This window comes from Protopterus annectens, chromosome 10.part0 (assembly GCF_019279795.1).
Source record: "Protopterus annectens isolate FY-2018-M chromosome 10.part0, PAN1.0, whole genome shotgun sequence".
NCBI lineage: Eukaryota > Metazoa > Chordata > Ceratodontiformes > Protopteridae > Protopterus > Protopterus annectens.
The window spans coordinates 299,004,855-299,020,512 of NC_056744.1; the positions used below are offsets into that span (position 1 = coordinate 299,004,855).

A 15,658-nucleotide genomic window follows, 5' to 3' on the forward strand; every position below is an offset into this window, starting at 1 on the left:
AAACTGCCCAAACGGCCAATAAACTACAATTTATGGGCCAAAAGCCACTCCTCTTGTGGTAGATAGGCTACCTAGTGCTTACTGCTCCCACTGTTAAGCTAGAAGGCTTCCCTCCAACACAGAAAGGCTTTGGCGGCTCAGAAGCTTACCAACAGTCCTGGATACAGCAAATCTGTATCTGGACTAGACTAGTTACAGGAAAGGCAGGAAACAAGTGAAAATGCAGGCTTTTACACCAGAAAGTTGAAAGAGATGGAAAAACTGCCCAAGCTGCCAATAAACTACAATTTCTGGGGCAGAAACCATTCCTCTTGTGGTAGATAGGCTACCTAGTGCATACCAACATATCTTCCATATCCATAGAAGCAGAAACAGGAGAAGGCAAGCTTTCCTCAATATGTTCACTTTTCTGATAAACTGTCTGAAAAATGACCAACCCTAAATAGGCATACTCATCCTAGGCTCATGATTTCTATCCCAGCTAAGTGAAGGACCTTCCCCTGTCCCTGTCCCTGAGATTGATCAGAGTGGTTCTGCCTTACTTGCCAAGGGCATCTCTACAGCCATAGTGGAAGTAACTATGTCTCAGTCCTTGTTGGCTGTAGGTGTAACGCCAAAATGACCAGGGGAAAAAAGATGAGTGATCTGACGAACCAAGAGAGGCAGAGTCACACACCAGTAGCTGAGGCATAACAGGAAACAGCCTGATACTCTAATATTCTATGACAACTATTTTCTTCTTGCAGACAGGGAAAGGAAGAACAACCTCAAAGACCAGTAGTTGCTCCATAGGTTAAGCTGAGAATGATGCTTCAAAGACAGATAGCAGAGTCGGAATGAGTCAGTAAAAGGTAAGATCGAGAACAAGTTTTTCTGTTGTTAGTAAACCATTTACATATGTGACAGTCATGGCTGATAGGATAAACAGACAAGGATTGTAGGTACACACCTGCCTCGGAGATGCAGGTGCCACTGAGCTGTCAAACTTCATGTTCTATGGAAATTTCTGCAGTACTGCATACCAGGAATGACTGAAATAGGCAGATTATGTTCACAAGTTGTCCCCTCAATGTTGTATCGTGGGTTCTTGGTCTGGTTTCAGATGATGATAAGGTTCAGTCTGAGATAAAATCATGAGTGAACAATGTCTCCCTCATTATTTCTAATCATCTTTAAATGTTGGAAATACTTTAGTCAGGAGTTGGAAGTTTATGGAACACTTTCTCTTACCAGCTATTTAAAGCTTATAGTAATGATATCAGCTGTACCTCAGAGGACATATATTTGAAAAATATATTTTCTATTGGGATCATCATCCCTTATCTAAAGACAATATTATATAGTGTGTGTGTGTGTGTGTGTGTGTGTGTGTGTGTGTGTGTGTGTGTGTGTGTGTGTATATGTGCTGTACAATTCTATGATTTTACACCGTGCTTTGTTTTTTATTCTTGAAAATGTAATACAATTATCTTACTATGTGTTTATAATGGTTGTAACTCGAAAGGTAGAAATGTTTTTGTCAGTGTAAAAAAAGTAAGAATGCACAAATGAGTGAATGCTCATTTGTCTGAATTACATGTGGCTAGATTAAAGTTTTATATAGTGTAGGTAAGCAGGAATGTGCAGAAAAAATAAATGTTTGACTTAAAAGGTGACTATTGTAAAGATGTACAAGATAGCTTTAGAGTGGTTAGTGTTTATGTAAACGTTTTTGCAGGTTAGAATAAGGGTAAAGTAAGGGGATAGATTTATTGTTGTGCACGTTTGTTGTAATATATGTTCTATGCACAAATAATGCTAATATGTCACTATAAAGACATACCTACACAACTATATCTGACAAAAACCCTACCTAAGGTCTCAAGGTCGTATCGTCACACACACACTCTCCACGCGAGCCAACCCTAAAACTCACTAAACTGCCCCTAACCCCAATATTTGTCTAAAAAAACACTAACACACACTTACCTGACCCCAATGACCTAACACCTAACAACAGGGCTAATAATAGCAAAGCCACAATGACATCAGTATGTCTATTTGAATGGGAACCGTTCTATGTCCTTTTGTCATGTGTAGTGGTAATGTTAGGGATAGGATTTTTAGTAATATAATGTTTAGGGTTGGTGTAAGGGTTAGGGTTATCACACATAAGCAACGAAGGGCAGTTAAGTATTATAACGCTTCTTCGGAAATTATAGTGCTATTTATTAGTAATTTTTTGTTCATTTATGTCATATACTTATTTATTTATAGTTTGGTAATGGGTGTAAGTGGACTGGATTTTTCAAGACTATAGACTTCTAAATAAATGAACAAATGATTCAAGTCTGACAATATGGTGAGTGGAGAAATATCTGGTTTCATATGAAATAAAAAATGCAGCTTGAATATCCTGTAGTGTGATCGCACAATTATACTATTTGGAGCAACAATGTCAAAAGTGAAATGATTGTTACACAAAATATCAGTCATACATTGCATAACACTATGAAATGGCTATAGTGAACACCATGAAAAGTATAAATACTTAAAAGGAAGGATGAGTTTTAACATTGTAAAAGACATTAATAAGCAAACAAAGTTATATGGTTTGTTACTGTTAAATTTTCCTCATGCTGGCCATTAAAGTTAATAAAACAATCTGCCCTTCCTTTGCGGAATATTGGCTAAATCAAGTTGAGTAAACAACCCCAGAAATTCATATTTATTCAGGCCACATACTGAAACAGACAAGCCAAAAGGTATGTAGATACCGATAAGTTGTTACATTTGAGAACACCCTCTGCATTCATGGTACATCTTGGCTGAAACACTGACTACTTCACAATTCATAGAAATAAGCCCATAACTATTAGCATGGGTTCATTGTACTACCACAGAGGGCAATGCATGAAAAACAGTGCTCCAGCTCAGTGTAAAGCTCATGTCAACAGCATAGAGGCTTCCACAAGCATGACATAGTAGTGGGGAATAGTAGCTGGAAGGAAAAGTGCATAACATGGCTGGCAGTGTACCTGCATTGGAACAAGATGAGAACAAGTTAAGAAAGATACGGACTCATGGCAAGGCAGCTATGTACCTACATATAAATAGGGGAGTCTGTTCCTGGATAAAGGGGTTCACAATGATAATGGCATATAACAGGTGAGCCTATGCACCCTGGAGGTACACTAGGCATATGTTCAGGGACACTAATTTATGGTTCTTGAAATGCAAAACTCCATGTCATAAGATGAAATCTGGGTATTATACCAACAATTTTTAAGTATAATTTCTGGTCATTACTGTGATTCCATTGCATTTCTGTGTATCTGTATATATGCAAAATTAAATATATCCAAGTGTAATTCTTGTGCATCCCTTTATGAGGAGAAGACAGGGGATGCTGAGACAGAGTAATGGATCAAGTGAATGATGTAAAAGATAAAGAAAAGTATAAAGCTCTGTTCAGATACATCTGTTGCATTAAGTCATTTTAAAATTTCAAGACTCAAACCATTAAATTTCATGATAGGGCTTTATCTATGAATAAAATGGTAACAGCACAATTATTTGAATTAAAGCATATTGTAAAGTTGTAGTTAGACCTGGGTGATTTTATTAGTAATAAAAGTCTTTCAGCTTTTCCTGGTTAGGGGTCACAGCGAAACTCCGGTCTACTCATGATTGGCAGTTGATTTTACAGTGCCAATTTGCCAGCCCGAGGCCCAACCTTCAACGAAGGCATGCCCATTCATGCTCACACCTACCTGCATGCCTTTAATGTCACTCGACCGCGGGGAGGGCATGCAAACTCCACACAGAAGGTGCTCCAGCCGAGAATCAAGCAGGATAACCTCTTGCTGTGATGCGACAACGCTAACCACTGGGCCACCGCAGCTTGATTTTATTAGTAATGACAATGTAATTTATCAAACATAGGTTCAAGAAGGCTTTGCTGATAATTGTTAAGAGATAGGTATGTTAAGCAGACCTATAACATACCAAAATGTTAGTCACTCAAGTGGAAAGAATTTTATGCTATGAAATTTTGTGTAAGAAAATACCTGAAAAAGTGAACAATGTTCTTTATTTTATGTTTTAAATAAAGTAAGTGGGGGCATATTGCTAAAGACTGTGGTAGGGAAGTAAACCAGAAAAACCTGTTCAAACAACTGGAGAGCCAGGAGGGAGTGAAGAGGCCATGGATTGCAATGTTCAATGTTCAATCTTAGCCAAAGATCTTAAACAGGATCAGTACTGACCACTGTTCATAAAGGAAATGACCAAAACACAGTTTCACTATTCCATAGTGCATAATTAATGAAGTGTGTTATAAAGGTATATGGGCAAGAGTTACAAGGCCTGATGAACTCTAACAGCATAATTTCACTAGTAAATGAGTTATATATTTGTAGGAAGAAATCCCACTCACAAAGGTCTGCTCAAGTCATCTGTATTCATAGGAAAAGAGACACTGTCAGGTACCCAGGTACATATAACTCCACTTTGTGAAGGTACTACATAAAGTGGCCATAGTCTCTAAAGTATTGGAAAAATTTCCTTTTTCAATAGATTTTAGAAACGGTGGGAAGGTGGGAATATTAGGGAACTAGGTATGCCCTAATTTGAAGGGACCTAACCAAAGCAGATCATTACTTTGTAATACATTGACAATTCCACAGGTCTAGAGACATAAAGAGCTAGAGGTCTGAATAAGTTTATTAAAGGAAAGAGAAGACCCTTGCCCCTGCACTACGATACTGATTGAGACAGCTTACAATGGTAGATGGCAGTGAGTACCCAAGGATGAAGAAAGCTCTCAGGAAATTAAGTTGGGGTCAAGACCACAGGACAGGGTAACAGAAAATAGTGAACATGGGGGGTTTCAGGCCTGGGAGACATGAGAGTGAATTCTTTTGAACATTGATGTGAGTTACCCTTCCACAGAAAGGAGTTGAACACAGAGATTCCTTCCCTCTCTTACTGAGAGAGGAGGCTGAACCTACTACCTCCCAAAATACACAAGAAGAAAAAAGCTCTTGGACTATCCAGCATCCAAATAGGTTGACTGAACTTCAAGAGGGCCCAGGGGAAGGGTGGAAAACGGAGTCATGATAGAAAGAACATAGCCAAGCTGAAGGGGGAATATTCCTCTGTAGGTCTTCTTCCAGCCTTTCTCTAGTTTGAGCAGCAGAATGATTCAGTATATAGGGTAGCAAGGGAGAGAGAAAGAGAGGAAATCAAATTGTAGTAGTAGTTATTAATGTGTAAAACTTTTATGGACATGGTTATGAAAATGGCCCCAGCCATGCGCTGGGGGCCATTTGCTCAAGGAAAAAATGGCTGGGTAACCTGAGGAAAAATGAGAATTATTGGGACAGCTGTCCTGAATGCCAAAAGATAAGCCCTAATCTGGGTTTTTGGGATCTCTTAATAATGCCCATAACTGAAATTTCACTTGAATCAATTTCTATGGATATATGGGTCAATTAGTCAGGTCCAGCAATGGACATCAATGTATTTTTTCAGTGTTAGGCTATGCTACCAGATTTCCTGAGGTTATTCTCATCTTGAAAGCTAACTTCAAAACCATAGGAAAGGAACTGGTACTGCTATTCTCTTAAGTAGATATTCCAAAAGAAATTTTACAGATGAAGGCACACCCTTTATGTTCAAAATTATGTGGCACGTCTGTCAAAGGTAAAGTAACAACTGAGAATGTCCATTTACTAGGCGTATACTCATGGTTTGTGAAACATTTTAAAGGAATCCTGATATCAGTGCTGAGAAAAGTCATAAGAAAAAGTTGGAAAATTGGGACTAACTTTTGTCATATTTTAAGTTTTCGGTCTGGGAGATGCCTCAAACCTCTGTGGGATTTAACTTCTTTGAACTGTTGTATGGAAGATGCCCCAGAGGGCTATTAGATATAGTAAAAAAGACACTTTAAGAAGACACCAACTTACAGGAGAGAGCAACAGTGGTAATGCCAACTAATTGGGAACTATGGAGATGGCACAAACTAGCTAACAAGGTGGTCTACAACAGGAATGCCAAAATTAGGAACTAAAAGAACACTGCATTTCATCATGTATCCTACAAATAATTTACCAACAATCAGATGACATTTTAACCAATCCCAAAATAAACAAATATCTCTCATATCAAATTTTTAAACCAGTCAGTATTTATCCCTTTAAGTTTCACAATATTAACTTTTAAAATAACGCTTCCTTTTATAAATGTTTTGCTTAATATCATATGCCCTCCTTCCAGAAAACAAGACCTTTTCAGTATAATAGCTTTTAATTCACTCACATTACTATTATGTACCTCGCAAAAATTCTTAGCTACAGAATTTTCTAAATTTTTTTCCCCTAAGGGTCCCAAGTTGTAACCTTACTTTAAATTTTCAACTTATCTCAATTTTGTTATCAGGTCACAGGAACACTTCAAGATATAAATGACTTGTGAGGAACTATTTGTCCACTTTTGTGTTGCTGAGGTAAATTAAACTAAAAAGTTTTGGCTAAGTCTAGATGTCAAAAGTTCATACACTAATAAATACCAAGAGGTTGATGTAGAGACTTCATGTATTTGGGAAGTGGTATAGCTATAGAGTATATTTATGAGACTGTGATTTTTTTTATTCATATTTTTTCAGCTATTCTATTAAAAAAGTTTTGCTTTCTGGAAGGTAATGTGAAAGTATAACCTGCATATCTCCTTTGCTGAATTATTGGCTTACCAATAATAATCTTTGTCAAGTTTGCTTCAGGTGGTGCATCTGAGACATAGTAAAAGAATTTGGAGTTAAACAGTGGCAGAGTAGCTCCAATGGAGTAGATTTTTCTGGAAGGTAGGAGGACAATTGTACTATTATCAATTGGCTTGTTTTGTTACAAGTGAAAGCTGTGTCAGTGTAGGTAAGGGTGTAAGACTGCCACAAATCTAAAGGGAAAGGAACCAGAAATCAACACTGATGGGTAACATGGTAGGATATGGGGTCATCTGCATCAAGCTGGGTTACAAACAGGAGGAAAGCTGTGTATGACTAGACGCTATCACTGTTTGGATAAATGGCTATAAGTATATACTTTGGGCTGTTTGACAAGGTTGTTATATTCAAAATTGATGACTATGTTCAAAAATAAAAAAAAGATGATATTGTTGTCTTCTTCTGGTCATAAATAATTCTAACTGTGTAAAATAGCATACTTATTGTTATAATGAAACATGGTGGATGGTTTCAAGACACAGGGGTATAGCTGAGGCAAAGTAATATTTGTCCTGTTGCAATGAGGTATATGCAAAACTGGGGAACTTGTTTCTTAAGTCTGTCCTTTTTTGAGGGAATGATCTGGGCCATAGGGCTGATGCAAGATTAGACCCATGAAAAATAAATGTTAGATTCATACACTTGGGCAGGGTATAATATTGGTCAATATGGAAGAGAATGTTATTAAACAGAAAGCTGAAATATATTCTGTAACTAAGTTTCAAATACCTGGTTTATGTTTGGTGATACATTAGCCTTTTATCATTAGTAGACTAGTCCAGAGACAGGCTAAAGAGCCAAAGGATATTGAGAGAACATAGAGATAAGTCAGCACACGAATAAGTAGGATGAGACAGTTACACACCCACATTTTAAAGGTAGGAACCAAGGGTGGTTAAAAATTTCAGTAGTGTGTAGTTTCGATTTAGTGATAGTTTGGTGTTGTTGTGTCAGTAAAATAAAATTTGGGTAAGTGAAAATTCGGTCTACTAAAGTAAGAGAGAAGGTGGACGACACTGGGGAAATGAGGTATCATAGAACTTAGGGTGTTAGAGGTCAGAGTGAGGGATCCAGAATAAATGGAGGAAGAGGGCACAAGTGGGCAACTGGACACTATCTGAGCAAAGGTAGGAATCATTTAGGTGTATTGTTTATTAAGGTGGATTACCTTACTTCCCCTCATGTCTAAGCATGGGTTTCAAGTTCATCCCCCCTCTAGAGGTACAGTGTGGGGAAAATTAATCCCTTCTCTGCTGGGTTTATGCCAAATGAGACTCCTGTGGACCTTTGGAATGAGAGGATTAGCTGATGTTGATTGCAGTGTGATCAGTTGGGTCATACAGGCCTACCTTCAGATTGCTGTGGAAAGATTCTTTTTAATTGGGAGTGGTGAAATGTATTTTGTAGAGGAGGGTCATCCTTCCCACCTTATGGTAATGGAAGGTATGCTCTGCTCAAGAGACATATGAAAGGGATAAAGTTTGCCCATTGAAGAAAGGCCAGAAGAAAGTCTAAATAAATAGGCTCCACCCACACTTCCAATGAGCAGTTTAGGATGGAAAGATTTTTAGGTTGTTAGATTTTAAAGGAGGAAGATCTTTTTCTCCCTCATGAACTAGAATAAAAGCAGGTCCATTTCCGCTTTTCTCAGTGTCAAAGTTAATCTCTCCTCTGATGGTCTGATGTTATGTAAGATTCATGTGGACCTAGGAACAGAAGGTGTTATCTGATGCTGTCTATAGTATGGCATATGAAAATAAAGGGGTTTCACAGGGTAGCTGAAATACCTTAATATTTGCAGGGTAAGGTTTGAGTGTAATGGCCTACCCTCGCATCATGGTGGGTGGATCTTAGAATAGTAAAGAGCATTTGTAGAAGGGTGACTCCCTTCCTACTGGATGGGAATGGATGGTACACTCTCTAAGAAAGATATCTGGTAGGGGAGAGCAGAACTCCCAGACCAGTATATGCATATCTTACTTGGTCAAATGGAATAGAGTAAGGTTGTAGTTAAGCTACTCTTGAGATAGTCTTTGTCAAAGGGTAAATCTAAATTGACAAAAGTAAGGCTGACTGACAGATTTCCAAACTAATCAGTATAGTTCTTATTTACAGAAATATAAGTGCTTAATGTTGGGGATTATACTGAAAAACTACTTTATTAGGTTACATAGATAAAATCTGTAGAAATAAAGTTAAGAAATGCCTAAACACTTATGCTGAAATGCAAAATAAAGAAGTACAATGTTAGCCAAAAAAGTTAAGAAGATAACATTAAAGCTACATTTAGGATAAATAATAAACTCCTAATAGAAATACTGTAATCTGTTTCTGTCCTGCCAATAAAGTATGGTAAAAATAAATCAAACCAGGTGTGTGGCTATAATTATCTGTGTGGAGGAGCTAGAATTGCAATTTGCTTTAATATGTAGGAGTTGAATAAGTTCGTATCTCTGCAGTAAAGAGTTAAATATGAACTTCCTGGGTATCCGCATTTGAGAGTTATGCAGTAAAGCTGTATCCATAATAAGTTCCATACCAACTGTCTTTTTGCAGAACTTACATTATAAATACATATTGCAAATTGAGAAAAAGTATTTAATCTAAAATCAGTTACTAGATGGTTAATACAATATGCATGTTTAAATGTTGAATGTGTGTGTGTGTGTGTGTATGTGTGCGTGTGTGCGTGCGTGTGTGCGTGCGTGTGTGTGTGTGTGTGTGTGTGTGTGTGCGTGCATGTGTGTGTGGTACAATGGAGGCACTGTAACAGTAGCATTCTGTTTGATAGCACAGCAGGAACTGATCACTATTGTACTTGATAGCCTACTAGTTCCGGTGAAGAAAGACTTAGACCTAAGAATGCCAAATAATTTATAATATGTACAAGCTGCAGGCATGCTTGCATTTTGCAGCTGTTACTCCTTTACCTGCCTTTGTCCTGAAGCAATGTACTGAAGTATAACTGAAGAATTTACAAAGACAGTAAACGCACGTCATCTGGTAAGCTAAAGGACCTGTGTACAAATGATCATATTAATTTTTTTTATGTAAGCTGTTTGCATTCTATTTAATGAAATTGTTGGTTTACATATAAGTTATTCCTTTACTTCTCCTACATGATTGAGCACTGATGCATCTATTAGCAGCCTGATACAATTGTTGGGCAGCACAGTAAATATGTGTGCCAGTTGGAAAGGTAACAGTGTTGTCAATATATACATTAGCAGTTCAATGGCATTATCCTTAAAAATCCACAAATAATTCATCTTTTATATTCACATTTATAATAGTACCTTAACATCTCATATACAAACTTTTTATCTTGAAGTTGTGTTGCTACAGCTTAGTTTTGTGGGATGAAGATTAAGTGATGTGTGTCATTTGATAGCATTTTAAGCTTAGAACTTTGTAAATAAAACCTAGTAAATGCTTCACGTGTATTTAAGATTGAATCTTGATAAATGTATATGTGTGTGTGTGTGTGTGTGTGTGTGTGTGTGTGTGTGTGTGTGTGTGTGTGTGTACATCTATCTGCATGTATATGCATCTTATTTGGTATTTTACATTTGCTGTGAAACAAGGTCTAGGTAGAATAGGATATTAACCGCACTGACAAAGTGTTCCCTTTCACATTTCTTAGAAAACTGCAGCTATTAATTTTTTAAGGCATACCTCAATATATTTTCTTCATTGTTAAAATTCATGTGCCACTCATTTCTTTTTCTTGATGCCTGATTAAAAACAGTAGAATGTTAGTAGAATGTTAGGAGGCCCAATTTTGTTACAAAACAGAGTACAGTTGAAAATTTGCCTATAATACATTGAATACAGATCTCCTGGTGAACACCTTTCCACTTTTACACACACACACACACACACCCACACACACACACACACACAGGTTATTTAAAATGCAAAATAAACTTCACTTTCAAGGAAAAATGATGGCATGCACATTTTTTGCTTACATTCCAGTTCTGGGTTTGTCAGTCCAGTTATAAACTCAGTTAATGAAATGCCACAATTCCTTTACAGTTCTCATGTATGGCAGCTTTGGTCAAGCTGACTTGCACATCCAGAACAGAATTCTGGACTTTTAAACCCAAAGGCTTTGGTACTCCACAGGTAAATGCAGAGTTAAATTCCTGGTACTCTACAGGTAAATGCAGCATTAAATTCCTGGTACTCCACAGCTTCTTCTGGTTAGGAATCATCCAAGAGTCTTCACTCTTGGCTTTGAAAACTCCCTATCGAACAGAGGCAATCATCTCTGCCTTTTTGGGATACAGGCCTTGCTTTTAACAATACTTTAGCAAATGATTCAGGTTAAATTTTTCTACTACATGCTTCAATGAGACCCCTGTGGACCTACTATTGTGCAGTCTATTTGCTCCACTGTTAAGTTCATGCACCATACTATATTATTAATATGCATAACTCACGTTCAGGGTTTGATTCAGAGACATCTTAATGAAATGTTGCTTCATACAGCTTTATCATGTCTCTGAATTGCGTTATATCACTGTCTTGCTACTGGACACTGTGGTATTGCCCAAACAGCACTGATTTTGATACATTTTTATAAAATCTGGTCAAAGTCTAAATTTTATATATTATTTTTGGAAGTAAGACCATTAACATAACATGTGATCTATATTTAAAAGTAAATAATCATTTGTTCCATTTCATAGCTGTATCTTCACATATTTTATAACATTGGAAAATAATTTGAATAATGTTATTTATATCAGAGAGCAAGTCAATTCCTAGAAATATAATTTTGCTGTTATCCTGTATATTGCTATTCATTTGCCCAATATTCTTCAATATACAGTTTCAAGAGGGTACTTAATGATTTAGTTCCTATTCCTGATATTCAATTTAAGCTAACAAACATAAATATTCTGTTCTGATGCTCAACAATAACCATGGTGAACTTATCTTTGTTGTCTCAATGTGATAATATCACATTTGGTATTACTGAACCTTTTCTAAATGCTTACAACTCATCTTCTCTTCTCTTAGAAAGAAGAATTAGCCAGTAATACATTGTTGTTTAATCCAGTTTTCAAAATTGTTGCATTAAATGTGCTTATCAGAAAATAGTGTTAGGTTCATTCAATTTTAAATACTTATTCAACCCAACCCTTTTTATGTCACTATTTAAACCATTGATATTTAGCGATATAAAATATAAAGCTGTCATCCTTTACTTTTAGAGTTTTGTTTTGCTGTATTTTTTTACTTTGTGAATTTCATACTTTTACATAATTTCAATGATCTTCTGATGAGATAAAATCTTCAAAATCAAATAAAGCCACTTAAGTTGACACTTCTTCTTAAAAACTATACAAGTTAATATAACACAACTAACATATTTAGACAGCGCAGTGGTGCAGTGGTAGCATTGTCGCCTCACAGCAAAAGGTTCTCTGTTTTGATTCTTGACTTGAGTGCCTTCTGTGTGGAGTCGACATGTCATCCTTGTATTTGTGTAGGTTTCTTTTGGGTGCTCCATTTTTCTCCCATGTCACCAAGACATGCATTTGGAACATTTCTCCCTGGGCCTCCAGTGAAAATTGGCTTTGTTCCAAGTTGAACTTTCCCGGTTAACAAATGTTAAATAAATAAATAAATATTTGCATTTTCTCCTTCATATATGAGGACAGGGTGGTGCAGCAGGTAGTGTTTTTGCATCACTTCAAGAGGTTCTCTGGTTCAATTCTCAGCTGAGGTGCATTCTGTGCAGAGTCTGCATGCCCTCCCTGTATTTGCGTGAGTTTTTTTTGGGTGCTCTGATTTCCTCCTAAAGTCCAAAGACATGCAGTAGGTGGATTGGCCACTGTAATTTGACCGTAAGTGGGAATTTGCATGCATATGCGTGATATGTAAGAACAACAGCGGCAGGATTAGCCACCTGCTGGTATGTACCTTGGCTCCAGACAATTGTAATTATGAGTTGTCATTAAGAAAGGAATAATTAGTACAGTGTATAAAATATTGCATGAGAACTATAAGAATCGATCAGAGGAGGTTAGCAAGGATTAGGAGCAGAGATTGGATAAGCAGTTCACAAAGAAACAATGGGGGGACATATGTATGTCTCCCAAATATGCAACAAATCTAGAAGATTTAGGATCTTTGCTTGAAGTGTTTACATAGGTATTTTTATACCCCAAGTAGACTCCAAAGAATTTTTCCTCAGGTTGATAGCAAATGTTGAAGGTGTGATGGGGGAAAGAGGTACCTGGGAATATATTTTCTGGGAGTGCAATGAGTTGGCAGACTTTAAAGATTCCCTGAAGACTGATCTGTCAGAAATACTGGGTAAGGAAATTGGTATAACTAAGGAAATTAGTTTTATGATACAGAATTGGAATTACCTAGACATAGTAAGGCCTTGCTGTGTCTAATTATGATGGCTGCCAAAAAAGCAATTACTAGAAAATGGAAATCAAAGTCTAAACCAACTTTACTAGAAGTAGCAAAGATAGTAACAGAGATGAAACAACTGGAACTGGGATCTTTAGAAAAGGGTAGGAGCAAATTACATAGGAAAAAAATGAAAAGTATGGTATCAATACATGCAGAGGAGGAATGAGGTTTAAAAGAAGGCAGAATTTGAATGAGCTATGTAATGGTTGACTGACAATGACTGGATACAAGTGATGTATAGTGTTTGTAGCTACAGTTGTGTCAGCATGGTTTGTAATGTATAATGTTTGCAATTGAGATTGTGTCAGTATGGTTTATTTTCATTTATATAAATGTAAGATTGCCTATGTCATACTTGATAATTTAATAAAGATGTTTCTTGTTTATAAAAAAAAAGATGATTATGACTATTGCAGTGACACCTGGCTTATGCTACTTTAATCTACACTGCCTTCCTAGGTACATAAAATATTTTTAATCTACATTGCCTTCCTGGGTACATAAAATATATTTTTTCTAATATTCCAACCATGAGATCACATTGGGAAGTATGCAAATCAAACACAATTTTAAGTTTTCATTTATGAATAATAATATTTCTTTGATTATTCCAAACTCAAAACCATTTGAATAAGTCCTTAATATTGCATGATATATATATTATGCTGATATTTATAAATTATGTTATTAGTTATACATTTGTTTTGTATAATAATAGGGAATAAAATATTGATGTAAAAACACAAAGTATGTATTCCCTACAGTTTTCCTTTTCTCCTTCTCTTTTTATTTCTCTTCCCTTTTCCTTTCTCTCTTTCTTCTTCCTTGTATTTTTTTTATTTTCATTTTCTTTGTTCTTTGACTTTGACTTTTTCAAGTTTTCCTGTAAAGCTGTTGATGTGAAATCCCCCCTTGTTTCCTCATTATGGATGTTTCTAACTGTACTGTATAAGAAGCATATTTATTGCAGATAATACAACACAGTAAATAGAACAGACTAAACTACGGAAAGCAGTATGTGCCATGTAGCTAGAAGGGCATCCACATGAGTTGAAAGGGTTATTCCATAATGATCCAGAAAAGCAGCTCTTTTAAATTTCAGTGCTAGGGAAGTATTCATACTTCTCAACCTGTAACAGCAAGAATTCTGGACAAAGTCAAAAATAATGAGGGACAAAGACCTCAAAACAGAGACAATTTTTAAACATTGCTCTTATAAACTTAGAAAGTTAATATACCACAAATGTTTTGCATTAACGTGCTTTTTCTGAAGGATTAAAAGTCTGAAATTCAAATGTCATTTATTATTTTGTGACATCAATCTTCAATGATTTGCCAGAAAACTACAAATTTTATGAGGGAAAGACCAAAAATAAGAGACAAAAATCTAGACATTTTGTGAAAATCTGGATACTGAAAGGTTGTTCTATAATACTGAAAATGTAGCATGAGGGATCTGAAGGGAAGTGTGGAACCTGGGAGTCATCATTCACTTGGATGGGTGAGAACAGCTGGGATAATGACGTTAAGATGTCATCAGTATGGGGTATGTCCAATATGTTGAAGAGATAGAAACAAAATTCTTCAGCTCTGCTGTATTTGTCACATTTCTGACAGGAAATTTTATTTCTATGTTATTGTATTTTTTTTTATTTTTGAAAAAAGTAGTAATAGAAACTATTCTCTACAACAGCATATAAACATTATTTGAATATTCCTATATTTCCCTGTCAAACAATTAACTGAAAGAGATTTCTTCTGGTAAAGATGACCTATTCTAAAGCAAACTCTCAAGACACTTCAGTTAAGAAAGAGCTTCAAATGGTGCTGGCTAATATACAAGAATTGTCAACAAAGATGGACAAAATGGATATTAAGATAGACAACTTCAAGGACAACTGTACAAAACAGATGGAGCAAATAACAGGAAACTCTCAATCATCAGAAACTCCAAATAACAGGAATAGAAGATGCTTTGAATGATATGGAAAAAAGACTGTCAGAAGAAGAAAGTAACGCTGACTATTTATTAAAACAGAATACACTATTGTCAAACAAGATTGATGATCTGGAAAACAGATCTCGAAAAAATTATATTTGCATTTTTGGACTGCCAGAGAAAATTGAAGGTAATGATCTGATACGTTTTTTGACAACCTGGCTCTCTAGTAATTTGAACTACCTGAAGCTATGTCATATGAGATTTAGAGGGCACATAGGTCCCTTGCTATGGCTCCCTCTGATACAAACACAGCTCTGAGATCTGTTATATTTAAATTCTTTTTTTCACAAGACAAAGAATTAATACTTAAAACTGCATGGGCAAAAATCTCCAATCAAACTGAATGAAAAGATAGTAAGATATGACAATGACTATTCTTCAACAGTAATCACGGAAAGAAAATGTTTTTTGCCATTAATTAAAGAACTGAGGAAGAAACAGATCAAAGTCCATTT

General features: G+C 36.1%; 1 protein-coding gene across 1 annotated transcript in view; it reads right to left on the minus strand.

Moving 5' to 3' along the window:
• The window catches only part of LOC122814130 (WD repeat-containing protein on Y chromosome-like), a 1,041,762-nt gene that overhangs the window by 936,495 nt on the left and 89,609 nt on the right, over positions 1-15,658 (minus strand). The window contains exon 2 of the mRNA XM_044086745.1: positions 10,439-10,497. Within this exon, the coding sequence (XP_043942680.1) occupies positions 10,439-10,497 (59 nt within the window). The remainder of the gene's footprint in view (positions 1-10,438; positions 10,498-15,658) is intronic.